The sequence below is a fragment of the Lynx canadensis genome, chromosome F1, assembly GCF_007474595.2.
Source record: "Lynx canadensis isolate LIC74 chromosome F1, mLynCan4.pri.v2, whole genome shotgun sequence".
NCBI classification, from domain to species: Eukaryota; Metazoa; Chordata; class Mammalia; order Carnivora; family Felidae; genus Lynx; species Lynx canadensis.
In genome coordinates this window covers 2,023,578-2,048,130 of record NC_044319.2, presented here as the reverse complement: position 1 = coordinate 2,048,130, position 24,553 = coordinate 2,023,578, and the positions used below count along the sequence as shown (strand labels likewise).

General features: G+C 62.9%; 1 protein-coding gene across 3 annotated transcripts; it reads left to right on the top strand.

Annotated features, from left to right (window-relative positions):
* Positions 1-776: 776 nt before the first annotated feature.
* On the top strand, positions 777-23,971 carry TMEM63A (transmembrane protein 63A). Of its 3 annotated transcripts, none has more exons than XM_030301770.1 (21): positions 777-1,675; positions 3,345-3,411; positions 4,259-4,296; positions 7,228-7,358; positions 8,782-8,833; positions 9,000-9,108; positions 9,970-10,040; positions 11,402-11,482; positions 11,930-12,053; positions 12,140-12,273; positions 13,271-13,408; positions 14,547-14,700; positions 17,029-17,135; positions 17,232-17,318; positions 17,723-17,785; positions 19,465-19,627; positions 19,951-20,056; positions 21,392-21,559; positions 22,217-22,332; positions 22,575-22,637; positions 23,123-23,971. In XM_030301770.1, exons 1-21 carry the CDS (start codon positions 1,557-1,559, stop codon positions 23,300-23,302), a joined length of 2,271 nt encoding a protein of 756 aa, XP_030157630.1. In that variant the 5' UTR covers positions 777-1,556; the 3' UTR covers positions 23,303-23,971. The 3 variants fall into 3 exon arrangements, with proteins under 3 accessions (XP_030157630.1, XP_030157629.1, XP_030157631.1); XM_030301769.1 differs by having other exon boundaries at positions 7,228-7,370; XM_030301771.1 differs by lacking the exons at positions 777-1,675; positions 3,345-3,411; positions 4,259-4,296; positions 7,228-7,358 and adding an exon at positions 8,400-8,609.
* Positions 23,972-24,553: the final 582 nt, after the last annotated feature.

Sequence of the window (24,553 nt, the reverse complement as noted above, 5' to 3'; positions counted from 1 at the left end):
TAAAAACATTTACGAGAAAGGGCTCTTAGGTGCCAGACAACCCGTTTCTTGGAGTCCACGTGTAGGTTGAGAACACCAGCCTCGGGTGACAGGGGTGGGGGGCCCGGGGGTGCGCCGGTGACGCTGAGGGCCGGTGGGAGTAACGAGAAGGGACGCTGGAGAGTGAGGGTGGACACGGCTGCAGGGGCGCCGGCGAGGGGAGCTGGGTGTTTATCAGGGGACGTGATGGGTGCACACGTGAGCCAGAGCGGCCGGGAGAACACGGGCGCATGAGACACACACGCCAAGAAGGCAGCAGAGGGGGCGGCGGGGTGGGGGGGGGGGGGCGCTTGCCGGACCGCCTTCAGCTTTGTCCCGAGACGTGACTCACCTGCCTCCGGGAATAGTCACCAGCTTCCCCGCCCACCTGGAGACGGTCCCGAAAGGGACGCGGCCCCTGTGGGGTTCTGGCCTCTGGATTCCCTTTAGGGAGACAAAACCGCATGTAAAAGGTCAGTTCTGGGCGCCTGAGTGGCCCAGTCGGTTAAGCATCTGACTCCTGATTTCGGCTCAGGTCGTGATCTCTGAGTTCGTGGGTTTGGGGCCCACGTTGGGGAGCCTGTTTGGGATTCTCTCTCTCTCTCTCTCTCTCTCTCTCTCTCTCTCTTTCTCTCTCTCTCTCTCTGCCCCTCCCCTGGTTGCTCTCTCTGTCTCTCTCTCAAAATAAATAAATAAGCCTTAAGAAAAAAAAGCTTAGTTCCTAAAAAAATAAGTAAATAAAGTAAAATGAAAATAAAATGAAAATAAAAAATAAAATGAAATAAAATAGAATGAAATGAAATGAAATGAAATGAAATAAAATAAAAATAAAAGCCTGGTTTGTGACCGAGGCCGGCAGGGGTAGGCGAATTGAAAACGGCTCTGTGTCACCCTCCCTGACCCTTGAAGGGCGGGGGTCTGTCCTGGCAAGACCGGGTCTGAGGACGGCCAAGGTGAACGCGGAGGAGGTGGTGTGGAGCTTACAGGTTTTACAGCTGGACGGGGTTTAGAGCGATCGGCTGAGGGCCCCAGGCTGTGGAGACCGAGCTGCCAGAGTCCAGGCTCCTCGGTGGGCACTGTCCCCCCTCCAGGCTCCGTGCTGGCGTCCTCGGGGCTTGCCTGGGGGAGCACCCGGCTCGGCCTGGGGGAGCTCTGCTTCCTCGCTCTGTAATTAAGTGCAGTTCTGTGTAAGAGGAAGGAAGCGGGTCCTGGGCGGCTGTGAGGCCTGGTCTCGCCTTCCTGCTCAGGAGCACTGAGGGCTGATCAGCGCAGGGTCGGGGGGTGGGGGTCGTGGCTGTTGCTGCCCTGAGAGCGAAGAGCGGGGCCGATGCTCGTGGTGAGGAGGGCGCCGGGGCCAGCTCAGGGCCGGGCTCGTGGCCTCTGTGCCCTGGCATCGGCGACAGGCGCTCGTGAAGACGGTGGGCAAAGCGTCGGATGGTTGAGCTGTGTGGCCTCGGGCGGCTCGGTGCCCTCTCTGGGCCCTTGTAGCCCCGCTGGGTTCAGGCTGGTGGGCTTTGCCCCTAAGGCGGGTGTCTCTAATGAGAAGTCACTTTACTTGGTTTCTTTTCTCCTGTCAGTGTTTGATCTTGGTGTTTTCCATCATAAGAAGGAGATTCTGGGATTATGGCCGTATCGCCCTGGTGTCAGAAGCAGACAGGTAACCAGGACATGTCACCTCGAGAGCGTGAGTGTGTGTGTGTGTGTGTGTGTGTGTGTCACTGGGACGGGGCTGGGGGCCCACGCGTGATGCTGACACTCCGTTGTGTTCACTGAGCACATCCGTCCGCCAGGCCTGGGTCAGAAGCCGTCTCTCCTCACCACAGGTGCCTCTCCCACGGCCGTGGCCGTGGCCGTGAACCTTGTTGGAGGAAGTCTAGTTGCTTTACACACTCGGGGCTTTCGTTTTCAGCTGAGAGGGCTGCCACCCTTCTTCCTCACCCTGAATGTTGAAAGAGTGTCCCTTCTCCGACATGAGTTAGCTGGGGGCTGGGGACGAGGCGAGCCCCCGGGGAGCTGCTCCTGTCCCCGCTCAGGGTCAGCGTGGGCTGGTGGCCCTCACTCGGCCAGCGTCGGGTGAGTCTGGTGCAGCAGGGACCCCCTTGGCTGGACGTCACCTGGGCTCTGGTGGCTGCTCACGACTCCTCAAGGGGGGACCGTACTCTAGGTCCGCACCCTGGCGTCTCCAGCCCCGGCTGGCTGTCGCACGGCCTGGGACCTGGTGTCAGATGCAGGACAGGAAGCAGTGGGGGGAGACACCCCTGTGGCCAGGCTCCCCCCACCGGGCCGCCCGGCTTCCCCAGGCCGACCTCCACCCTCGCTGCACAGGCGTTGGACTGTGGTCTCTGTGCGAGGCACGGGCCGCGTCGCTGCGAAAGCTCCTTGCCGCCTCCTGCCTCCTGGGTCCTGGCGTTTGCGAAAGCCCGAGGGTGTTCACCTTGCCCCGAGGGCTTCTTGGGAGCCTTAGACAGTTTTGGGGGGACTCTGGGGACGTGATGTGTTTGTGGCACCCCGAGTCCCAGGAGGGGCCGTGCACTGGAAAGGGACTGAGCCTGTGAACCCCAGGAGGCCCCGCTTCCTCCCTGGCTACAAGGCCGGGGTCAAGTCCCCACCTTCTGGGGCTTCTCTCCTCCTGTCCCCTGTCCCCCGCAGGGCACCCGGAAGGTCAAATGAGAGAGCTGCCTGTGAAGGCTTTGAAGGTCAAGGTTCTTCCTGTCTTCTGCCCCTGCTAGTGAGGTTTTGGAATCGGTTCTAGAAAACTGGAAGTGAAAATGAACACAATTCACACACCTCAACCAACCCCCCGCACACAGGGCAGGGGAGGGGAGCCCCCCCCAGCATTCAGACGCCCGCACTCCCATTTTCTTGTCCCTGAAAGTGGGGTGCAGCTTGTCATCAATGGCGGTCACACTTCAGTCTTTCTCATCGGTTCATAAGATTATTATGTCCCTTGCAGCCAGTGGTGGTGTCGATTTGATAAAACGAGGTTGATCTGACGTGCCGGGAGACATATCGTAAACGTCAACAGTCTGAAGTCCCCTTGGGTGGGCCCGGAGCCGAGGCCCCAGGGTGAGGGGCACAGGGACGGCCTGCCAGTGCCCTGACCCCTTGTCACCCGGCCCACGTAACACGGGGGTTTCACGTCTTGCACGCCCAGGTGCGGTCGCCGCCCTGGTGGGTGTGTTTCACGGGCTGAGTTAGATCTTGTCCCAGACTTGGAGGAAGGCCGCAGCTTTGGTCCCGGGCTCTAAGGGATGGCGGAATACCGGACGGAGGTTTTCAGACTTCGAAAAAGGATTTCCTGGCATTTTTCCCTTTTGTGTTCCCAGCGACTCCAGGTTCCAGAGACTGTCATCGTCGTCCTCTTTTGGGCAACAAGATTTTGAAAGCGAGCTGGTTGGTATCGACCGGACAGGCGTGGCTGTGGCCGTGGTGGGGGCGGGGCAGGGCAGCCGGGTACTGTTTCGGGGGCCGACTTGGCCCCCCGCGTCCTGAGTGGCAGGTGCTCGTGGTGAGCCCCCTGGACTTGGGACGGACCGCAGGGAGGATGCAGCGGGGAGGCCCAGAGGGTGACACGGGGTTAACTCTGAGGCAGGGGCTCCCGAGTCCCCTGTGGTCCCAGCGCTCGGCTCTGATCACACGCAGAGATCTGGGTGACGGTTCATTGCTGACGTGCCTGCTGGCGGCGAGTCAGAGGTGGGCGCCCCAGCCGGGTTCCCCGGCACCTGACCCTGAGGAGGTGCCCAGCGGGCCGGGGTCCGGCCCAGCTTTGGGGGCGGAGGGGTTACGATCAAGAGACCCGATGGACAGTCAGCCGACAGACCCTCTTCCCTCCAGAGTCCCACCTGGGGGGGGGGGGGGGCTGTCCCATCCGTGAGGCTGTTTCCTTGTGTCCATCCTGCGTCTCGGTCAGCACTGCGGGTGATCCAGCAGAACAGTTCCAGAACCGCTCTGAGCTCTCACCGGCTCTCGGTTCAAGTTCAGGCCTCGGCCCTGGAGCAAACTGTCAAAAGTTGAGAGGTTTTTACGAGCATTCCAGGCACAGGGTGCGTGTCCCAGAGGACTGGGGGCCGGTGGACTCTGTCGCCTTGGGGACAAGCCGTAGCCTTTGCTGGATTTGGGACAAAAGCACTGCTTTTATATAATGGGAGGTTAGACGGTTAGTGACCGTCAGAGGAGGTGATTCTATCCGCCTCCCGGGGACAGAGATGCTCAAAGCTAATCCCTGATCTCTCGTTCCCAGGGATGCTGTCCCTGGCTGACTGCCATCTTCCGCCTGCAGTGAGTACAGCGGGTGTGTGCGTGAGTGTGGGTGGGTGTGTTAGCGGGTGGGCGCGCGTGTCTGCCTGTCTTTCCTCGGGTGGCTTTGCCTCTGCGCTTGGCCAGCGAGGAGGAAAGGAGCCGGAATGCCTGACGCCGAGTTGGGTCCCTAGATGCTTCTGGGTTCGAGGCGGGGCCTCGTGTGGGGGCCGGGCACGCAGGTGGCCCACACGGCCTGCACAAGCCACTTTCCCCCTCGCGTTAGGCAGGGACGACCGCTCTTAGTGTCTAACACTAGCACAGCTGGAAGGAGGCTCTTCCGGGTCTTTGAGCGCAAAGCAGAGGAATGACGGTGGCTTTGCGCCTTCAGCTCCTCCGGTTCCAAGTTTCCTTGTTGCTAATGTTTGGGGCCCGTGGGGAGAAATCCTGTGAAGCTGGGAGCGGCTGGGAGCGGAGGAGGCGCGGTTTCGGAGGTGGTGAGAGAGGAGGGCCTCTTAGAATTGATGAAATGCGGTGGATGCAGGACGTCGGGTACGTCCCCCTCCCCGGGCCTCAGTTTCCACGACTGTAAGAGGGGCCCAGGTGACACAGCGGGAGAGGTGGGTCGGCCGGCCCCTGCCTGCCCACCACCGCGAAATCACGTCACTGGGACGCGTTTCCTTCTGACGCGGCAGGTCACTCCGAGCGCGGGTCCGTCGCACACAGGATTTTAGGTCTCCTAGACCCTCCCCTGACACGTGCCCACGGCGGGTGCCCCTTGGAGGGCTGCGGCCTGTGGCCACTGCGGGGTGGGGCCCAGGCCGCTCCCCTGTCCCGGCGCTGGGGACCCCACTCAGCCTGGGTTGGGTGGGGCGGCGTGAGGCACGCTGCGTCGTCATTTCATGGTAACCCGCAAAGGCTGTTGGCAGATCTGCTCTGTACCCCTCCTCCCTCCACCCCTCCTCCCCATACCCCCTCCTCCCCCGACACCCGCTCCTCCCCACACCCCCCTCCTCCCCATAGACCCTCCTCCCCATACCCCTCTTCCCCTCCCCCAACGCCCCTTCTCCTCCCATACCCCCTTCCCCTCCCCATACACCCCTCCCCTCCCCATACCCCCTTCCCCTCCTCCCAACCCCCCCTTACCCCTTCCCTCTCCCCATACCCCCTTCTCCCCCATACCCCCTCCCTCTCCCCATACACCCCTTCTCCCCCATACCCCCTCCCTCTCCCCATACGCCCCTTCTCCCCCATACCCCCTTCCCCTCCCCATACCCCCCTTCTCCCCCATACCCCCTTCCCCTCCCCATACCCCCCTTCTCCCCCATACCCCCTTCCCCTCCCCATACCCCCCTCTCCTCCCCATACCCCCTTCCCCTCCCCATACCACCCTCCCCTCACCCCCTTCCCCTCCCCCCAACCCCTTTCTCCCCCCATGCCCCCCTTCCCCTCCCTGTACCTCCTTCCCCTCCCCCCAACCCCCCTTCCCCTCCCCATGCCCCCCTTTCCCTCCCCATACCCCCCTCTCCTCCCCATACCCCCTCTCTTCCCCCATACCCCCCTTCCCCTCCCCATATCCCCCTCTCCTCCCCATACCCCCTTCCCCTCCCCATACCACCCTCCCCTCACCCCCTTCCCCTCCCCCCAACCCCTTTCTCCCCCCATGCCCCCCTTCCCCTCCCTGTACCTCCTTCCCCTCCCCCCAACCCCCCTTCCCCTCCCCATGCCCCCCTTCCCCTCCCCATACCCCCTTTCCCTTCCCCATACCCCCCTTCTCCCCTCCATACCCCACCCTGTTCCGTGCCCCACCCCCCCAGTTCCCTCTGCTGGCACAGGCATTTCTCTGGAGGGGGGCTGTCACTGGTACTCTGAGTGTCCCCACTTTGTCCCTGTAACACTGTATCAGACGCTGGGACTCCGCGTGTCCCCCGGCTTTGTCCCTGTAACACTGTATCAGACACTGGGACTCCGCGTGTCCCTGTAACACTGTATTAGATATGTTTTTAGTGTCCACTCCTTCCTGTTGCAGAAAGGATACTTTGACTGTTTTAAGGCCACAGTTGCGTTCTAACAGCTGCTCGCGGCCAGTGTCGCAGGTGACATTCGAAGCATCCCCTCAGTTTCCTTGGCTTTGCCTTCCTGGCAAGACAGGGAGTCGGTCAGAGGTGTGTCTCCAGAAAACCTGTTGACGAAAGAAAGTCGGAAGTCGCCCGGGTTAGGTTTGGGCCCCCATCCTGTTTGTTTAGTGCGCACGGTTGGGGGCAGGGCAGGTACTTTCTGGCAGGCGATTGGGAAGTGCAGCCGGTGTGGCAGGTGCAAAGCTCTGTCCTCCAGGTAAACAGCACGCAGGGTGACGTCCGTCAGCAGGCTGGCTTCTGAGCATCCGCCTGGTGCCCGCCCGGCCTGGCGTGCCCCCCTCCCTGCCTGCCGTGTGGCCCGTGGCTCCCGCCGGTCTCCCACCTCTCGGATCTGCTTTGGTGCCGTGACACCCGCTTCTCTTACCACTGCCCGCGCAGAATTTTCCTGCTTTTCTGGAAGCCGGACCCTCAGGGAGACCCCCCCCTTTTCCCTCTGTGGCATTCTGGCTGTCAGTGCCTGGAATTTTCCAGGTCCCCAAGGGGGCCGGAGCGTCCAAATAGGGCAAGGAGGAAAGGGTGGAGCCCCCGTGAGGCCAGCAGGACACAGGGAGGGGGCCGGGCGGCAGGGTGGGGAGCCCGGAACGATTGACGTGTTGACAGAAGCAGGAGGGGCTGCGGGACCTCCCCCTGCACACGTGTCTGCAGGGATGCGGGCAGCAGGTGCCTGGGGGTGTGGTGTGGGGGGTGTGGCGCGGGGCGCTGGGAAGGAAGGTCGCGCTGCCTCTGCCCTCCCGAGCTGTGCGACCGAAAGCTCCGTGTCCTGGGATGTGAGGAGACGGGAAGGCCTGGCCCGGCCCTGCCGCTCACCCGGGTCCCCTGTGCGTGTCTTGGGCAGCGATGACCAGATTCTGGAGCGGTGTGGGGAGGACGCCATCCACTACCTGTCCTTCCAGAGACACGTCATCTTCCTGCTGGTGGTCGTCAGCTGCTTGTCCCTGTGCGTCATCCTGCCCGTCAACCTCTCGGGTGATTTGCTGGGTAATGTCCCCTCGTCTTGTGTGACTCACGGCCCGGGGTGGGGTTGGGGGGGGCTCGTGGGGCTGGGGCGGGCCCAGCCCAGGTGTCAGGAGGCCTCGGGGTGACTCCGGGAACGTTCCCCTCTGCCTGGCCGTGCCTCTCAAGAGGCCCCCCCCACCCCCGAACCTGAGCCTGGGCCAGGAGCTGGGCCCCCGGTGTGAGCTTCGGTTCTAAGAAAGGGGAATAAAACCCCAAGACTCGTAGGATCGGGGGCCTTCGGAGAGCGTTTCATACTTTCCTGCCCCCACTCAATCACAATCGGGAGGCCTCGGTGAGTGGGTGTGGGAGATGTTCGTGACACTCAAAGTCACAGCCTGGAACCGTGTGTCCTGCCAGTGCGGGAGGCCGGCTTCCAAAATGCCAAAGAATCTGCTTCCTCCTCCCTCCCTCCCTTCCTTCTTCTCTCCCTCCTCCCTTCCCTCCTCCCTCCCTCCCCGCCTTCCTCCCTCCCTCCCTTCTCTTCCTCCCTCCCTCCCTCCCTTCTCTTCCTGCCTCTCCTCCCTTCTTTCCTCCCTCCTCCCTCCCTCCCTTCTTCTCTCCCTCCCTCCCTTCTCTTCCTGCCTCTCCTCCCTTCTTTCCTCCCTCCTCCCTCCCTCCCTTCTTCTCTCCCTCCTCCCTTCTCTTCCTGCCTCTCCTCCCTTCTTTCCTCCCTCCTCCCTCCCTCCCTTCTTCTCTCCCTCCTCCCTTCTCTTCCTGCCTCTCCTCCCTTCTTTCCTCCCTCCCTCCCTTCTTCTCTCCCTCCTCCCTTCCCTCCTCCCTCCCTCCCCACCTTCCTCCCTCCCTCCCTCCCTCCCTTCTCTTCCTCCCTCTCCTCTCTTCCTTCCTCCCTCCCTTCTTCCTCCCTCTCCTCCCTTTCCTCCCTCCTCCCTCCCTCCCTCTCCTCCCTTCTTCCTTCCTTCCTTCCTTCCTTCCTTCCTTCCTTCCTTCCTTCCTTCCTTCCCCTCTCTTTCTCCTTTCTCTCTTTCTCTCCACCCAACACGGGGCTGGAGCTCACGACCCCAAGATCCAGAGTCACACAGTGTGCTGACTGAGCCAGCCAGGGGCCCCACGAATCCATTTCTCATGCCCAGGGATTCCCAGCTCGGTTTTGGGACCCGTTCAGGAGGATTTCAGATTCTCAAGGAATGTCACAAGAATCTCAAAGCAAGAGAAATTCCAATTGTGACTTACCCACGCGGCGGGTCGGGAAGAGGTTGTCGGGTAAAGCGGGGCCTTGGGTTGGTACAGCTCTGAAAAGACCGGACGGCCGGTCCCTGTCCTCTGACGGGCCTGGCCGTCTCGTGCTTCCCCAGAGACCCACGGACCGAGGCGGGCTGCCCCCGTCCCCTTTCCCTAGTGTGACCCTAGGACTAAGTGTCTTGCTTGTCTGCAGACAAAGACCCTTACAGCTTTGGGAGGACGACCATCGCAAACCTGCAGACGGAGTGAGTACGGGGCGGGGGCCAGGGCCTCGCGGGCACTGCACGCCCCGGGCAGTACTGCTGTGCGGGGTGGGGGTGGGGGGTGGTTAGGAGACGTGGAGGGCCCGCCCCCCCCCCCAACCCCACCCTGTGTGGGAGCCGGGCCCTGATGGCAGGTGTCCCCGCTCAGCGATGATCTCCTTTGGCTGCACACCGTCTTTGCCGTCATTTATCTCCTCCTCACCGTGGGCTTCATGAGACACCACACCCGGTCCATCCAGTACCAGGAGGAGAACTCGGTGAGCGAGGCGGGGAGGGTCACGGGTGGGGCCAGAGCGGAGCCTTGACCCGGCCTGTTGCCAGGACACGGGAGCCGTGCGCTTAAAGAGGCCTCTGTGGGACCTGGCTGGCCTGTTTGTGCTCACGGTTGACTTCAACTTTTCGTTCATTCGTTTGTTAATTTTTTTTTATTTCATAAACTTCTTTTTGTTTAATGTTTATTTGTTTTTGAGAGAGACAGAGACAGAATGCGAGTGGGTTAGGGGCAGAGAGAGGGGGAGACACGGAATCCGAGGCAGGCTTCAGGCTCCGAGCCGTCGGCACAGAGCCCGACGTGGGGCTCGAACCCACGAACGGTGAGATCGTGACCCGAGCTGAAGTCGGACGCTCAACCGGCTGAGCCACCCAGGCGCCCCAATTCACTTGTTATTTTTAAGGTTTTTATGTGTTTATTTTTTGAGAGAGAGAGAGGGAGAGATAGCACGAGCAGGGGAGGAGCAAAGAGAGAGGGAGAGAGGACCCCAAGCAGGCCTTGCCCTATCAGCACAGAGCCCGATACGGGGCTCGATCCCACGAACCGTGAGATCGTGACCTGAGCTGAAATCAGTGGTCGGACGCTTAACTGACTGAGCCACCCAGATGCCTGACATTAGCTTCTAAAATTTTTCTGATTAGGGGCATCTGGGGGGGGTCAGTCGGTTGAGCAAGTGAAGGACCCCCTCTGGGCTCTGCCAGGGGAGCACCGGCCCCTCCGAGCTCTCACTGTGTTCGTGGGGAGGGGCGGGGCTGGGTGGGCTTGAACAGGGCAGAAACCCTGGGCCCACCTGGGGACTGGCGTGCCCTGGGGTGACATCCCCCGCCCCCATGTGTGTCTCTGGCAGGTGAGGCGGACCTTGTTCATCACGGGACTCCCCCGAGACAGCAAGAAGGAGACGGTGGAGACCCACTTCCGGTGAGCAGGGCTGTGGCCCCTCCAGGCAGGGCGGGTGCCTCAGGCGGGCGCTCTGTCTTCTCTTTGGGCGCCCAGAGACTTGGCGAAGGGCCCGGCCCTGCCACGCGAGCATCCCATGGCCGCCGTGTGCCAGCCCTGCTGTGGAAGGCTTCTAGAAGGCTGGGGTCTAGAAGGCTGGGGTCTAGAAGGCCTGTCCGCTGCAGGCCGCCCTGGGGGACCACAGCAGCTGGAGCACAGGCCAGGGTGTAGGTGCAGAGAAACAGCTCGAGGGCACGAGCGGGTCTCCGAGGTGGGGGGGCCTGTGCTGGCACAGGCGTCCGCCCACGGGTGTCTCTGGAGGGAGCACCTGCACCAAGGAGTCCTGCGGTGGAGGCGGAGGCAGGGCTCCCCTGGGGGAGGCCGTGTGTGTGTGTGTGGGGGGGGGGTACCAGGGATGCAGGGGAGGGGGGTGTGGAGCAGGAGAGGGGAGGGCAGGTGCAGAGGCCCCGGGACCCCGGCTGGAGGGCTTGCCCCGGGCGGCGAGCCGAGGCTTCAGTCCGAACGCGCCCCTCCCAGTCCCGCAGCCACTAACTTGCAGCGGGGACTCGGGGTGACCACGGTGTAACTCAGCACTGTTTGCGGACGACGGCGATTCGTAGAAACAGAGAGCGAGTGCCTGATTTTGCGTGTCTGGTGGGCAGGGAGCATCGTTTAGCGGCCACTGGTGCCCGGCTGCCTGGATTCACATCTGGGCTCCGACAGCCACTCGCGGTGTGACCTTGGGCACAAGTCGCTTAACATCTCTGGCCCTTATTTTCCTCATCTGTAAAATGGGGACAGAACCTCCCAGGCTATGGTGAGGACGGCATAGTGAATACCGTGGGAGCACCCGGCCGGTGTGAGTCCACACACAGCACACTTGTGAGGAGGGTCTTACTACGGTTGTTAACGCGGGTGTAGGCGTTTGCTGGGCTGCGAGCCCCCTGCGTTCACTGGACCTGAAAGGTCTGTGATCTTCAAAGAGGGGCCACACGCTGGGTAGGATTTCCGCACGGCCCAGGGTAGGCGTGAGCCAGAGCAGACGACAGTGCTCTTCCTCCGGGTGGGTGAAGGAGGTCACGAACTGGATTCATCTGGCCCCACACGCGCCCGCTGACGTACAGCCGAGCGGGCACGAGCCTGTCAGTTTCAGGCGCTTGCTCTCGTGCTGTTAAAAAAAAAAAAAGGCCTCTTTGTGTTGAATTTCAAAATTTCGCCCTTTGTAAAAAGACGAAAGGAAAGAGGTTTCTGTGGGCACCGAAAAATACCCTCGGGGACTTGGGGGGGGATCTCTCCTGCCGGGGGCGGGGGTTCTCTTCTCCAACGGCCTGCCTTGCGCACAGGGACGCGTATCCCACGTGTGAAGTGGTGGACGTACAGTTGTGCTACGACGTGGCCAGGCTGATTCACCTGTGCAGGGAGAGGTGAGCGGGGCTGGTCGGCGGCCGGAAGCCTGTCCCTCCCTCCTGGGCCGCCCACCCTGCTGCCTCGCTGCTGGCGGGGGGCCTGGGCGGAGCCCCCAGGGGGAAGGCAGGAGGGGGGCTCTGCCCCTTTCTTGTTTGGAAAGCTGACCCCCTGGGGCGCCGGGGGGGCTCAGTCGGTTAAGCGTCCGACCCTTGGTTTCGGCTCGGTTCGTGAGTTCGAGACCCGCGTCGGGCTCCGCTTGGGCAGCGCGGATCCTGCTTGGGATTCTCTCTCCCCTGCTCTCTGCCCCTCCCCGGCTTGCACTCTCTCTCTCTCTCTCTCTCTCAAAATAAACTTAAAAAAAGAAAGCTGAGCTCCTGGGCCTGGCGGTTGGACAGTGGGCGTGGGGTCTGTGCCGCAGAGTTATGGTGACTCTGACATGTGCCCCCCTACCCCCACCCCTGCAGGAAGAAGACAGAAAAGAGCCTGACCTATTACACGAACCTGCGGGCGAAGACAGGCCAGTGGACCCTCATCAACCCCAGGCCCTGCGGCCAGTTCTGCTGTTGCAAAGTGCCGGGGTGCGAGTGGGTGAGGGCCCGGCCCCCCGCGGGAGTGCCACGGGGTCCCCGCTGCCCGCGCAGGGCCTGTGGTCACGAGGGGGTGCGTGTCCTCAGGAGGACGCCGTCTCCTACTACGCGCGCATGAGGGACAGGCTGCTGGAGAGGATCGCGGACGAGGAGCGCCGGGTGCAGGAGCGGCCCCTGGGCATGGCCTTCGTCACCTTCCAGGAGAAGTCCATGGCCACCTAGTGAGTGGGGCACGTCCGGGGCCCTTTGTCCCCTCCAGGTGACTTACGACCCGCCCCTGGGACGGGCTGGGGCTGGGGCAGGCCACACTCCCCCCGTCATCCCAGCCCGGGTGCGTGTGACACGCGTGGGGTGATGCTCGCGCGAGGTGAGTCCCTCGTGGGTTGACGTGGTCTCACCCCCGGGCCGAGCTCCCACCAGCCGTGCCAGGGAAGGCGTCCAGCATTCTGCCGACCCCCTTCAGATGTCCACTCTGGACCGCAGATGATCTTCTGTGCTGGGCTTTCTGTCGCACAGATGCACAGACCCCAGGCACTGGGGGTCTCCCTCCTGCAGAGCTGGGGGCCCCGGGGCCAGGCTGCGGAGCGCACGTGGGCCCCAGCACGGGGCTCTGGCTCCTGGAGTGGCGTCACGCCTGGGGTGGGGGACGCAGGCGGCCACACAAGTGCCCCTTCCCTGCCCTCTCTGCGGGCACCGCACACCCGGGAAAAGTCCCCTGCAGCCAGGCCAGAGCCAGGAGGGGCTCGTGGAAAGGGGGGGCGTGCTGAGGCAGGAGTGAGGGGCGTGGAGACGGCGGGGGTCCAGGTGGCAGTCCGGGGGGGGGGCCCTGGGCGTCAGGGTGGGAAGAAGTGAGGACAGTGAGGCCCTGGCCCGGCCACGCGGTGCGTCCGTGGCCCCGGCTTCCTGGGCGGCCGGGGGTGATGATGGCGCAGGGACCAGCCGTGGTCCAGGGGTGCGGCGGCCAGACGGGATGCGCACCTGAGCCGGAGAGCCTCGGGATCCTGATGCGGGGGCAGGAGTGACCCCGGCTCGCCGCGTGGTCCTGAGGATGAGGCCAAGTCCTCCCCGTGAGCCGTAGCAACGGCTAACCTAGCAACCCGCTGATAGAGCAACGGCCCGGGGCCCTGCGGCGCCCGCCCTCACTGGGTCCTCTCTGCGCGTGTGCGCGGTGCCCCTGGTGTCTGGGCCACGGCCACGTCTGCTCTTCCTTCCTGGCAGCATCCTCAAAGACTTCAACGCCTGCAAGTGTCAGAGCCTCCGGTGCAAAGGCGAGCCCCAGCCGTCCTCCTGCAGCGCGGAGCTCCGTATCTCCAAGTGGACGGTCTCCTTTGCCACGTACCCCGAGGACATCTGCTGGTGAGGCCCCGGCCCTGGACCGGGGAGAGGGGAGGGGCCCCAGGCCGGGCATCACAGGTGCGAGCTGGCCTTCAGGGCCCCCCACCATATAGCTCCTGGCTCCCCTCTGGGCCTGGGGCGGGCGTGGGGGGATGCGTCAGGTGGTGGTGGGGGGGCGTCCACACCCGGCACTGCGCTCCAGTGATGCCCCCCGGCATCCGGGGTGTCCGGGAGCCACGTCTATAATTTCCAGTTTCCTTTCGGCCGCATTGAAAAAGTAAAAGGAAACTGTTCAACTTAATTTCATAATCTCTCTCTCCCTATATATCCGAAATATTATCACTCTAACGTGATCAGTTACCTTCTAGTGGAGACGTGTCTCTTTTTCATACTTAGTAGCTCTGAAGTCCGGCGTGTATGTTCTCTTGAGTCGGACCAGCCCCGGTTCAGGGCTCGGTAGCCCCTGGCTGCTGTATCGTGTGGCGTTAGGTCTAGCCCGGGGACACGCTGCTGAGCTCGGCCGCGTCCACGGGGGCCGTTGGTGAGCCTTGAGCACAGTGCCGGGGGTGAGGGCAGCCCCAGCAGAGCCCCCGGCGTGGCTGGCCTCAGCTCCCCGCCCAGAGCGAGCTTTGGGAGCGTCTCCATGGCTCCGAGCTGGCCTCTGATGGTTCACAGGGCTTCCCAAACGTGGGGGCAGCGTGCTGCTGTGTTCTCGGTGGGGTGAGAGGCCAGCATGGCCGCCGTGGGGCCTGGGCACTGCTGTCCCCTCCCTCCCTCGCCCTGCGTGCACCCAGCCCCCGGCCCCGTGTCGCTGGTCACCAGTCCTTGCGGACGTGGCCGTGTCGTAGCCTCGTTCTGTCTGTCTGGGTGACCGTGGAGTCCCTTTGGTGGGTTCTGGCCCCCGGGCTGTGGCCGGGGAGCCGTGTGAGCGGTGGATAACCTGTTTTCCCTCTGAACTCAAGGGGACCCCGCATTTGACCTTGCTGGAGCTGAAGGTCGGTACAGAGGGCTCACCTGTACTCCTGGGGTCCAAGTGCCTCAGTCTGGTCTCTCGCCGGGCCTCGATGTGACCCGCTGACCCACCTGGGGCCACCGGGGGCATGGTCGGCAGCCCGGCCTGGGGGGGTCTCAGCCTCCAAGCCTGTGTCCCTTCCTGCAGGAAGAACCTCTCCGTCCAGGGCTTCCGCTGGTGGCTCCAGTGGCTGGGCATCAACTTCACTCTGTTTGTGGGGCTCTTCTTCCTGACCACCCCCGCCATCATCCTGTCCACCATTGACAAGTTCAATGTCACCAAACCCATCCGTGAGCTCAACGTGAGTGACCACGCTACAAGCCCGTCCTGCAGGGCTGGGGACGAGAAGGCATAGGCGGGGAGGGGCGGTGGCTGGAGCCCAGGGACGTGGGGGCTGAACCAGGAGCCGTGCCTCTCAGCTCACGTCCGTGCCTTTAGGCCTTGAGCAGGTGTGGCCACATTTACGACACTGGTTTACGACACTGGTTTACGACACGTGCGCGCCCGTGCGCGTTTGCGAAATCAATCTGAACGTTCAACAGTAGGGTCGTGTGAGCTGAACGGCACGTACTGACGGAAAGTTAAGTATCTGTTACATAATCGTCGACTCGTTGATTCTAGACAGGCAACAAATGATTATTTAAAATCTTAGACGAATCGAGACAACAAAACGCTTCCTGAACTGGGCTCTGCTTGAAAACAATATTGGTTTCCCCAGGGCACCTGGGGGCTCAGGCGGTTAAGCGTCCGACTCTTGGTTTTGGCTCAGGTCGTGATCTCACAGTTCGTGAGATCGAGCCCCTGTGTCGGGCTCTGAGCTGATAGCGTGCAGCCTGCTTGGGATTCTCTCTCTCCTGCTCTCTCTCTGTCCCTCCCCTGCTCGCTCTTTCAAAATAAATAAATAAACGTAAAAAAATTAAAAAGATACTGATTTCCCATAATTGGCTCTGTTGAAATATCCCCCTAAATCTTTTTTTTTTCTCCAGTTCCACTTGGCATTCATTCAGTCACGCTCAGGGCAAGCACGCGGGGCTAGAAGGCGTGAGGGCCTCGCTGTGCCGTCCCCCAGCTGACGAATTCCGAACCCTGGGTTTTCATCCCAAAGCTGGGGCAGAGGCACCTGCCGGATGATCCTTGCGGGGTTCTGGTGATGGTGACCACATAAGCCGCTGTGTGGCCCAGGCCTTCTTACCCGACTCGGTGTATAACAATAATAACCCCTTGCGCACATTAAGAATTTTGTTTATCTTTAAAAGCGTGTCAGTGTTCACGCCTTTGCGCATCTTTGCGTGTATGGCCAAGTCTGTTCTTTTGAGGGTGGAATCGGCCGAGTGGAACCCTCTTTGCTGATTCTCTCTAAATCAGTTTCGGTTTCTTGTGGTAAAGCAAGAATCTACAGATATTTGCAACACTGTTCTAAGAACAGGACCCTCCTGGATCTCATTCCGTCCGTTTTCTACAGTTCATTTACTCTAGTCTCATTCAATAGCATTAAAAAAATTTTTTTATGTTTATTTTGTTTTTGAGAGAGAGAGAGAGACAGAGTGCGAGCAGGGGAGGGGCAGAGAGAGAGGGAGACACAGAGTCCGAAGCAGGCCCCAGGCCCTGAGCTGTCCGCACAGAGCCCGACGCGGGGCTCAAACCCACAAACCGCGAGATCGTGACAAAGTCGGATGTTTAACCAACTGAACAACCCAGGCGCCCCTCAATAGCACTTTTTAAATTTTTTCTTCGAGAGCGTGCACGGGTGGGGGTGGGGGAGGGGCAGAGGGCAAGAGAGAGAGAGAGAGAGAGACAGAGAATCTCAAGGAGACTCCAGGCTTAGTGCAGAGCCTGACATGGGGCTCGATCCCACGGCCCTGGGATCATGACCTGAGCCGAAGTCGGACGCCCAACCGACTGAGCCGCCCAGGCGCCCCAGTACGCAGCTTTTTAAATTTTTTTTTTTTAACGTTTATTTATTTTTGAGACAGAGAGAGACAGAGCATGAACGGGGGAGGGGCAGAGAGAGAGGGAGACACAGAATCGGAACCAGGCTCCAGGCTCTGAGCCATCAGCCCAGAGCCCGACGCGGGGCTCGAACTCACGGACCGCGAGATCTTGACCTGAAGTCGGACGCCCAACCGACTGAGCCGCCCGGGCACCCCAGTACGCAGCTTTTTAAAAATGCCGGTTTTATCAGGGAAAGTAGGCACCTCGTGTGATTGCAATAGTGAGCATATCAGGCACAGGCGGAGTTAGGTCCCTGCTGGGCGGGAGGGAGCTGAGCGGGCAGGCCTCCTGGGGAGGCCCTGGCTTCCGTGGTCCCACTTGCCCTTGGTTGCGCAGAGGGGAGCCGGCGGTGGGGGTGGGGGGGGCGCGGTCGCTCTGGGCAGTCAGACAGGTGGAGATCGGTTGTAGGTGAAGTTACTTTCTCTGCTCAACCAGCCCTACTAACACCGAGTGCCGTTCTGGTCTGTTCGGCCAACGGCATGGGACACCTGCTCTGTATGGGGCACAGCGTTGGCTCCAGGGGGCAAGGCAAGGGCGATCGGGAGTTCCCAGAGTCGCCGTGACAGCAGGTCGTGGCCTCCAAGCCCCCGGGGCCACAGCCCCTCCACCTGTGTCTTCTGTGGGCCGTGTTTTGCAGGACCCGGTCATCAGTCAGTTTTTCCCGACCCTCCTCCTGTGGTCCTTCTCGGCCCTGCTCCCCACCATCGTCTACTACTCCACGCTGCTGGAGTCTCACTGGACCAAGTGAGTGAGGACGCTCGCCCGACGGCGTCCGTGGGCGCCCAGCAGGGGTCTTGGGGGGGGGGGCACCGGGCAGGGCTCACCTCTGACTTCCTGCAGGTCAGGAGAAAACGAGATCATGATGTCCAAGGTCTATATATTCTTGATCTTCACGGTGCTGATCCTGCCGTCCCTCGGCCTCACCAGGTATGCGTCGTCCCCTCCTGCCCTGAGTTCACAGTCAGGGTCTGGACGGCTCCGTCCCCAAGTGGTTTTAGAGGATGCAGATTAAGCTGGTCCCTCCCACTTGGGGTGCCGTTGGGCGGCAGGCTCACGGATTGCTCTGGAGATCCGGTCTCTCTTCCTTAAAAAGAAGCTTGAAGACAACATTTCCGCCCAGGGGGAGGGTCGAGTCACGGCTGTGTTGATTTTAAGGGAGGGGGCCGCCGTTGGAGCAGCCCCTCATAGGCTGCTCTGGAGTGGGGGGCACCTTAGACGACAGATGGGGTCCTGACGTCCCGCCTGCTGGTGAGAGCAGGGAAGAATGAAAACGGGTCGCGATCACCTGGAGGGCTGGACATAAATTCTTACGGGATTCATTTTTCTTCCAGTCTGGATTTTTTCTTCCGGTGGCTCTTTGACAAAACTTCCTCCGAAGCCTCTATCAGGTTGGAGTAAGTATCGGCCACCTTGCGTTTTGGAGCCGCAGTCCCGGGGAGAGGTCCCACGGGGGCTCGGCCGTGGCTGCGCTGGGGCTGGGGGTGCGGCGGCCTGTGCCCGGCACAGACGTCTCCTCCTGAGGCCATCGGGGCCGGGGAAGCCCCCGGCGCCTGGCAGGGCTGAGGCCGCCCGGTGGGAGCTGACCCGCTTTGTGCCATGTGTGCAGAAGTGTGGTTAATCTTTTAGGCTGAAACTCCATCAGGGGCAGTCTTGTTCATTCTTGGAAACTCACTTACTTACTGAGAACGGAGCCGCTCGGGGAGAGGGAACCCGTGGGTCCCAGTGGTGCCGGGGAGGCGGGGGTGGGGACGGCCGCGCGGCTGTGTGGTTGGGCCCGGGCCCTGTTTACCCCGGAGAACAGAATTAAACCCGTCTCTGGGATGTGTCCCCCTGAGAGGGCGTTGCGGGCTAAATGCTTTATTCTTTTTCTCGTTGAACCTTTACGACAAGCCGTGGGGGTAGGCGCCATTGTTTCTCCATTTTATGGATGGGGAGACTGAGGCTCAGAGATGTTGGAATAGCTTGCCCTGGGCGACCCAGCCCGTTAACTCGGCCTGAGCCCCGACTGCCCTACCCTTTGGGCCCTAATACCGGCCCCCAGCCTTGGCATTGACTCGTCCAACCCAGGGTTGGTAGGAAGGCTGGCCGCGTTTCCTGGGAAGATTAGACCGAATTATTCCACGTGGGTTCTTGCTGGTCAGGCTGAGGGCTCGGGGGCTGGCGGCCACAGGCGGGCACCCACACACCCGGCCGGCTCCCGTCTGGGTGGACCGTGGCTTCCAGATGGCCAGATCCGGCGCTCGGGGCTCGGCCCTCACCTTCACGAACCGTCAGCCACATCTGATACATAGTCACGCCTTCGTCCGCGAAGGCTCCAGGATGGCCCTGTCCCGGTTCTCTCCCCCTCGCGGGTTCTCCTGCGTCTCCCCGATGCCAGCGGCCCTGCTCTCAGTGACCCCAGCTGGACCCCGGCCTTCGTGCCCCCGTGCTCCCGAGTTGGAGCCTGTGGGCCCCGTGCACCCGCGGCCCCGCGCCCAGGGCTGCCCACGAGTGTCTGTCTGCTCTAGCCGAGGGGCCCTGGGGCGCCTGTCCCCTCCGTGCCCTCCCCCGCTGCACCTGGTCCGCCAGCACCTCTCCGGTCGCCCCGCCTCACCGATGCCAGCGGCCACCCCTGTGCAGCCCCAGCCCTCCCTGCACGCGTGCCCTGCCTCTCCTTGGCCCGCGGCCCCCCTGCCCTGTCGGTGCACGCACCCCGCACCCGCCGAGAGCCGCTCTCTGCCCGGTTCCCGGACGCTTGTCCTTGCCCTCCTGCTCCGCGAGCACGGGTCTCACCTCCTTAGGCCTCTCTGGCGGCCCGTGTAACAGGGGGAACGTCGTCCCTCCTCTGCTCCGGTTCCTCCGAGCACACGTCACATCTGGCACGCTGTGTGTCCCCTTCACTGGGATGCAGGCTCCCGCAGGGCAGGGCAGGGGCGGGGGTAGGGCAGAGGCAGGGGCAGGGCCCCCCTTTCATCTCTGAGTCCGGAACACGGAGCGAGCGTCCGCACCAAATGCAGGGGCTCCGCTCCCCCCCCCGCCGAGCACCCCTCCCGGGGGGGGGGGGAAAGAGGCTCACAGCCCGGCCGCCCCCCAGGTGCGTCTTCCTGCCCGACCAGGGCGCCTTCTTTGTGAACTACGTCATCGCCTCGGCCTTCATTGGCAACGGCATGGAGCTGCTGCGGCTGCCGGGCCTGGTCCTCTACACCTGCCGCATGGTCGTGGCCAAGACGGCCGCCGACCGCAGGAACATCAAGCAGGTACACCCCGCCCCCCTCCACGGGGCCGGTGATCACCCAGGAGGCACGTCCTGGGGGGGGGAGGACGCACTCTGCACCTGTCCTCTGCGTAGACGCGGGACTCTCGGGCCTGCTGCGTAGACCCGATTGGAGCAAGGGAAACACTGAGAGAACGAGACTCCCTTACCCCGGGCGGCCTGGGTGTGAGGCGAGCGGGGCCGGAGAGGTCCGTGGGGCAGGGGGCAGCCGTGAGCCTCCCGTCGCCAAAGTCCTCCCCTTACGGCCCCCGTGGCGTGGGCGGGTGGCGTCTGGAGCAAACCCTGCGCTCTGCCCTCTCGGCACAGAACCAGGCCTTCCAGTACGAGTTCGGAGCCATGTACGCGTGGATGCTGTGCGTCTTCACCGTCATCATGGCCTACAGCATCACCTGCCCCATCATCGCGCCCTTCGGTGAGTGTGGCCCCGGGGGCGGTGGCTGACCCCTCGGGGCACCCTAGGGGTGCCCCCCGCACACTGAGGACTTCTGCAGCGCCCGGGAGCCACAGGGACATCCCTGGTGGCGCCCTGATCCCAGCGTCCGGGAGCTACCGCCTGGCTCGCAGGTGACCGCGCCGCGGGGCGGACGCGCTCTGAACGTGTGCGCTCCGCGGGTTGTCACTCGTACCGCTCGACGCATCTCGTTTGTGGCCCCTTTCACACTCAGCGTGACACGAGTGAGGAGTAGACCCAGGATCTGAGCTGAGGACTGTTTGACTTTAAAGACCGAGGTCTTGCAGCTAAAATAAACGTGAGGAACTGCAGACGGGTGGAAGATTCTAGAAGGAAGTAGAACACCCAGCACACTGTTGGCACTGCAGCTGAGGTTTAGGGGCGGGAGGAGGTTTTAGTTTTCCGTTTACTCTTCAACTATTTAAAAAATCAACAGGTTTACTTTTTTTTTTTTTAGTGTCTGTTTTTGAGAGAGACAGAGTGCAGGTGGGGGAGGAGGGGAGAGAGAGGGAGACAGAATCTGAAGCAGCTCCAGGTTCTGAGCTGTCAGCACAGAGCCCGACGCGGGTCTCGAACTCACAAACCGTGAGATCATGACCTGAGCCGAAGTCGGACGCTCAACCGACTGAACCCCCAGGTGCCCCAAAAGTATTACTCTTTGAAAACAAAACAGGGACACCCGGCTGGCTCTGTCGGTGGAATGTGTGACTCTTGGATCTCAGGTTGTGAGTTCAAGCCCTGCGTTGGGTGTAGCGATTACTTAACAATAAAACCTTTAAAAAAAAATAAAAAACAAAACAAAATTTTAAAGATCCTGTAACAGAAGCACATCCACCTTGTGTGCCGCCCCTGGGGCAGGACCCTCGGGCACCTGCTGCCTGAGGAGTGCGGAGGGTCAGCTGGAGCCGGGAAGGGAGGGAGAGAGGGAGCCCGGCAGGACAGGACGGTGGGGGGCTCGCGGGGGAGGGCCCGGGCAGAGGTCGGGCCAGGCATCCGGTACAAAGTAACTTCTTTCTGCAAAATGATCCTAGAATTTCTGTTCTCCCTAGGGACGGAATGACAGCTGCCTTTTACTCCTTGGGGTCAGGGAGAAGCTGGGAGAGGGCGGGGGAGAGAGCGAGCGAGCGCGGGAGCACGCCCGAGCTGCCGGGATCTGCTTTGAGCCCCACTTTGCCTTCGTGTAGTCAGATGGCGGACCAGCCCGGCCCCGTGGACAGATCGATGCCCCGGGAGGGAGGGGGCACGGGGGCCCCTGGGGCCCCGCCAGGCTTGCTGCTCACGGCGCCGTGTCCGCAGGCCTCACCTACATCCTGCTCAAGCACCTGGTGGACCGTCACAACCTGTACTTTGCCTACCTCCCGGCCAAGCTGGAGAAAAGGATCCACTTAGCGGCCGTCAACCAGGCCTTGGCCGCCCCCATCTTGTGCCTCTTCTGGCTCTATTTCTTCTCCTTCCTGCGCCTGGGTGAGGGGCCCTCTGACCAGGGCGGGGTGGGGGCGGGTGGCGCCCCTCGGCCTCCGCTTTCCGCATCCACGCCAGCCCAACAGCATCCGACCCGGTGTCCAGCCGGAACGCGGTACCCGGGCTGAGGGCTGGCTGGGGACAGCGCCGACGCCTGGGTTCCCGAGCTCGCCTGAGCCCGGGGAGCCTTGGAGGAGGCCGCGTCGCTCGAGAAGCCTTAGAAGGCAGTCCCTCTGTGAGCTCCGCAGGGGCTGAACCAGAGGGGACGGGCAAGTGGGCCCAGATTGCTCTTTGGGGGGTGGGTGTGGAGGAGGGAAAATGGACACTCTTCGGGAAAAGAAAAAGGCAGACAGGACGTGACCTAGCCCCGGCCAGTTGGGGGAGCCTCCGTCCCGCCTGGCCCAGGACGCTGGAGCCTGGAGGGGGCTGACCGTTGGCACAGGCCATCGACTCGGTGTCCCAGTTCCTGCAATCCAAGCGGGGGTGATGCCAGCGGGTCCCTCTGTCTGTCCCAGCTATGAAGACACCACCCCAGCTGCTGGAGGGCGGGGGGCAGGCTCTTTTCTTTCCCTTCTGCCCGAGGGAGAGGTCACGCACGGCTCCTGCCCCAGACGCGGCCCCTCTCCCCCCCCACCGAGGCTGGCATCCCTGTGCCCCCAGGTCTGAAGGCCCCCCTCACCCTGTTCACCTTCCTGGCCGTCCTGCTCACCATCCTGGTCTGCCTGGCCTACACCTGCTTCGGATGCTTCAAGCACCTCAGCCCTCTGAACTACAGGGTAAGGGGCACCTCGTCCCAGCGCGTGCAGCTTCTCCGTGGGGCAGGCCTGGGGCTGGGGTGCGCCCTGCGCTCCCCGCCCCTGCCCTGCCCTGCGCCGCCTGCCCCGGCCCCTGCTGCCGGGAGCCTGGCACCAGCTGGTGCTCTTATCCCGAGCGGTGCCGGTCTGTGTGCTGGGAGGGTGATCGATTGTCCGGGAAGGGCCGTTTGGTCTCTCATCGCGAGTTTCTGCTGTGTCTGCAGACGGAAGAATCGGCCAGCGACAAAGGGAGCGAGGCCGAGGCCCACAGGCCACCGCCGTTCATGGTGAGTGTCCCCGGGCGACGTGCCGAGCATCTCCTGTCCAGACAGAAGGGCCCCGACCGCGTGGCAGCCACGTTCCTACGTTGAGGTCACGGGAGAGGGCTGGATGTTTTGCCGGCCGCCCTCCTCCCTTCCCGGCGTGGCTAATGCCCGCTGCGGCCTGCTGCGTGAAGCCCCCGGGGTCCTGCTCCGGGTCCCTGACAAGAGCCAGGGCTGGGACAGAGACCCTGTCAGCAGCGGCCTTCTCTCCAGCCGCTTCAGGCACTCTGATGGGTGTCAGTCCTTGGACCAGCCCCAGGGAGACGGTTCTCAGATTCACTACCCAGGGGTGCACCTGCCTCCGCGGACGAGGAGACGGGCAGGCGGGCGGCGGAAATGCCTTTCTCGGCCAGGCTCTGGGGCAGGGGCCCGCGGGGGGGGGGGGGGGGGGGGGAGGAATCTTGTGCCCAGCCCCCGCTCCAGGTGCTCATGCCCCCGTGTGTCGGCAGCCCTACGTGCCCCGGATTCTGAGCGGCTTGTCCTCGGAGAGAACGGCCCTGTCCCCACAGCATCAGCAGACTTATGGCGCCGTCTGTGACATCAGTGGGACCGTCCTGGGGCCGTGTCCCGCCCAGGGCCCTGCGGACAGCGACAGTGACAGCAGGCCGGCTGCCTACCAGGAGGCCTGAGGGCGGCCGGGCCAGGCTCCGAGGACGTAGAGGAGGAGACCCAGGTGGAAAAGCGGCTTGACTCGGGCCCCAACCAGGCCCAGGACTACTTTGACCTGTGTGAAGCACACCTGCTCTGGGAAGACGGACCCAGAAAGGTTCCCCGGGCCCTTGGCCGAGGAAGACAGGGTGGGGCCGCCACGCAGGGAATGGCGGCCTTTCTGGTCACAGCAGCGGGGAGGGGGGCCGGTGCGTGCGGGGGACTCTGTGCGTCTCCGGGTCCCCCTTCTGCATAAGTGTCCCGGCTCTGTAGCTGGGACACATCCCTGGTGACTCCGCAGGACCACACGTGGGAACGGTGCCCCGGCAGCCCCTGCGGCCGTCCCGGGTACCCGGGAGGACACAGCGAAGGACTGCTCCTCTGTGAGGACGGACTGCCCACCACTTCTGGGCACACACCCAGCTGATAACCAAAGAGCCTGCGCGCAGCTCCGGGCGGGTTCCTTCCAGACCCCCCCCCCCCCATCACCGCATCCAGCCGTCTCCCACCTATCGGGGCTGCACTGCGGGAGCAGGAAGGGACCAGGCTCCTTGTTTCTGTATCACACTGCCAGTGACAGTGGCTGGGGCAGGTCACCCTGCAGCAGGCAAGGGCAGGAGGACCACGAATAAAGCGCTCATTCGGCCAGACTGGTGAGGTCAGGGCCCCATCTACCTGCTCCCTCGCAGGCTGGGGCTAGTGCTCCCAGTGCCCTGGAGCCAGGGGGAAACCTGAGCAGGGCAGGGGGGAGGAGGAGAGGGTGTGTGCCCCTAGCTGGGCCAGGCACCACCCTTAGGCTGTGAGGACAGGTGGCCCCTTGCCTGTTTTCTCCCCGTGGGACAGGGACTCCGCTCTGGGCACCTGCCAGAGGAACAGCCTCCCACTGCCATCGGGGCGCCAGAGGCCCAGGGGGCCCTTGTGCACAGGGTGGGTGGGGGCGGGGGGTGGCTCCATCCTGCAGGGGCGAGGCTGGGGCTGGGGCTCCATCCGGCAGGGGTGGGGTGGGGCTGGGGGGGGTGGGCTCCATCCTTCAGGGAAGGGGGTAGGGGTGGGGCTCCATCCTGCAGGGGCAGGGCGTGGCCCAGGCCCCCTGAGACCCCACCCCTGCACCGTCCAGCCTCAGGCCCTGCTGGGTGTTTTAGGTGCCCAGGACCCCCGGTGGGGGTGTCGAGTGGGGGCTCCTTCCCCAGCCCAGACCGTACGCCTGCCAGCTCTCCTGGGAGGGGACCCCA

Coding starts and splice junctions, on each gene's coding strand:
- TMEM63A (XM_030301769.1), top strand. CDS start 1,557: ATGAGAAGTCACTTTACTTGGTTTCTTTTCTCCTGTCAGTGTTTGATC. Junction 11,483..11,929: donor ATTCACCTGTGCAGGGAGAG/GTGAGCGGGGCT, acceptor CCACCCCTGCAG/GAAGAAGACAGAAAAGAGCC. Junction 12,054..12,139: donor AAGTGCCGGGGTGCGAGTGG/GTGAGGGCCCGG, acceptor GCGTGTCCTCAG/GAGGACGCCGTCTCCTACTA.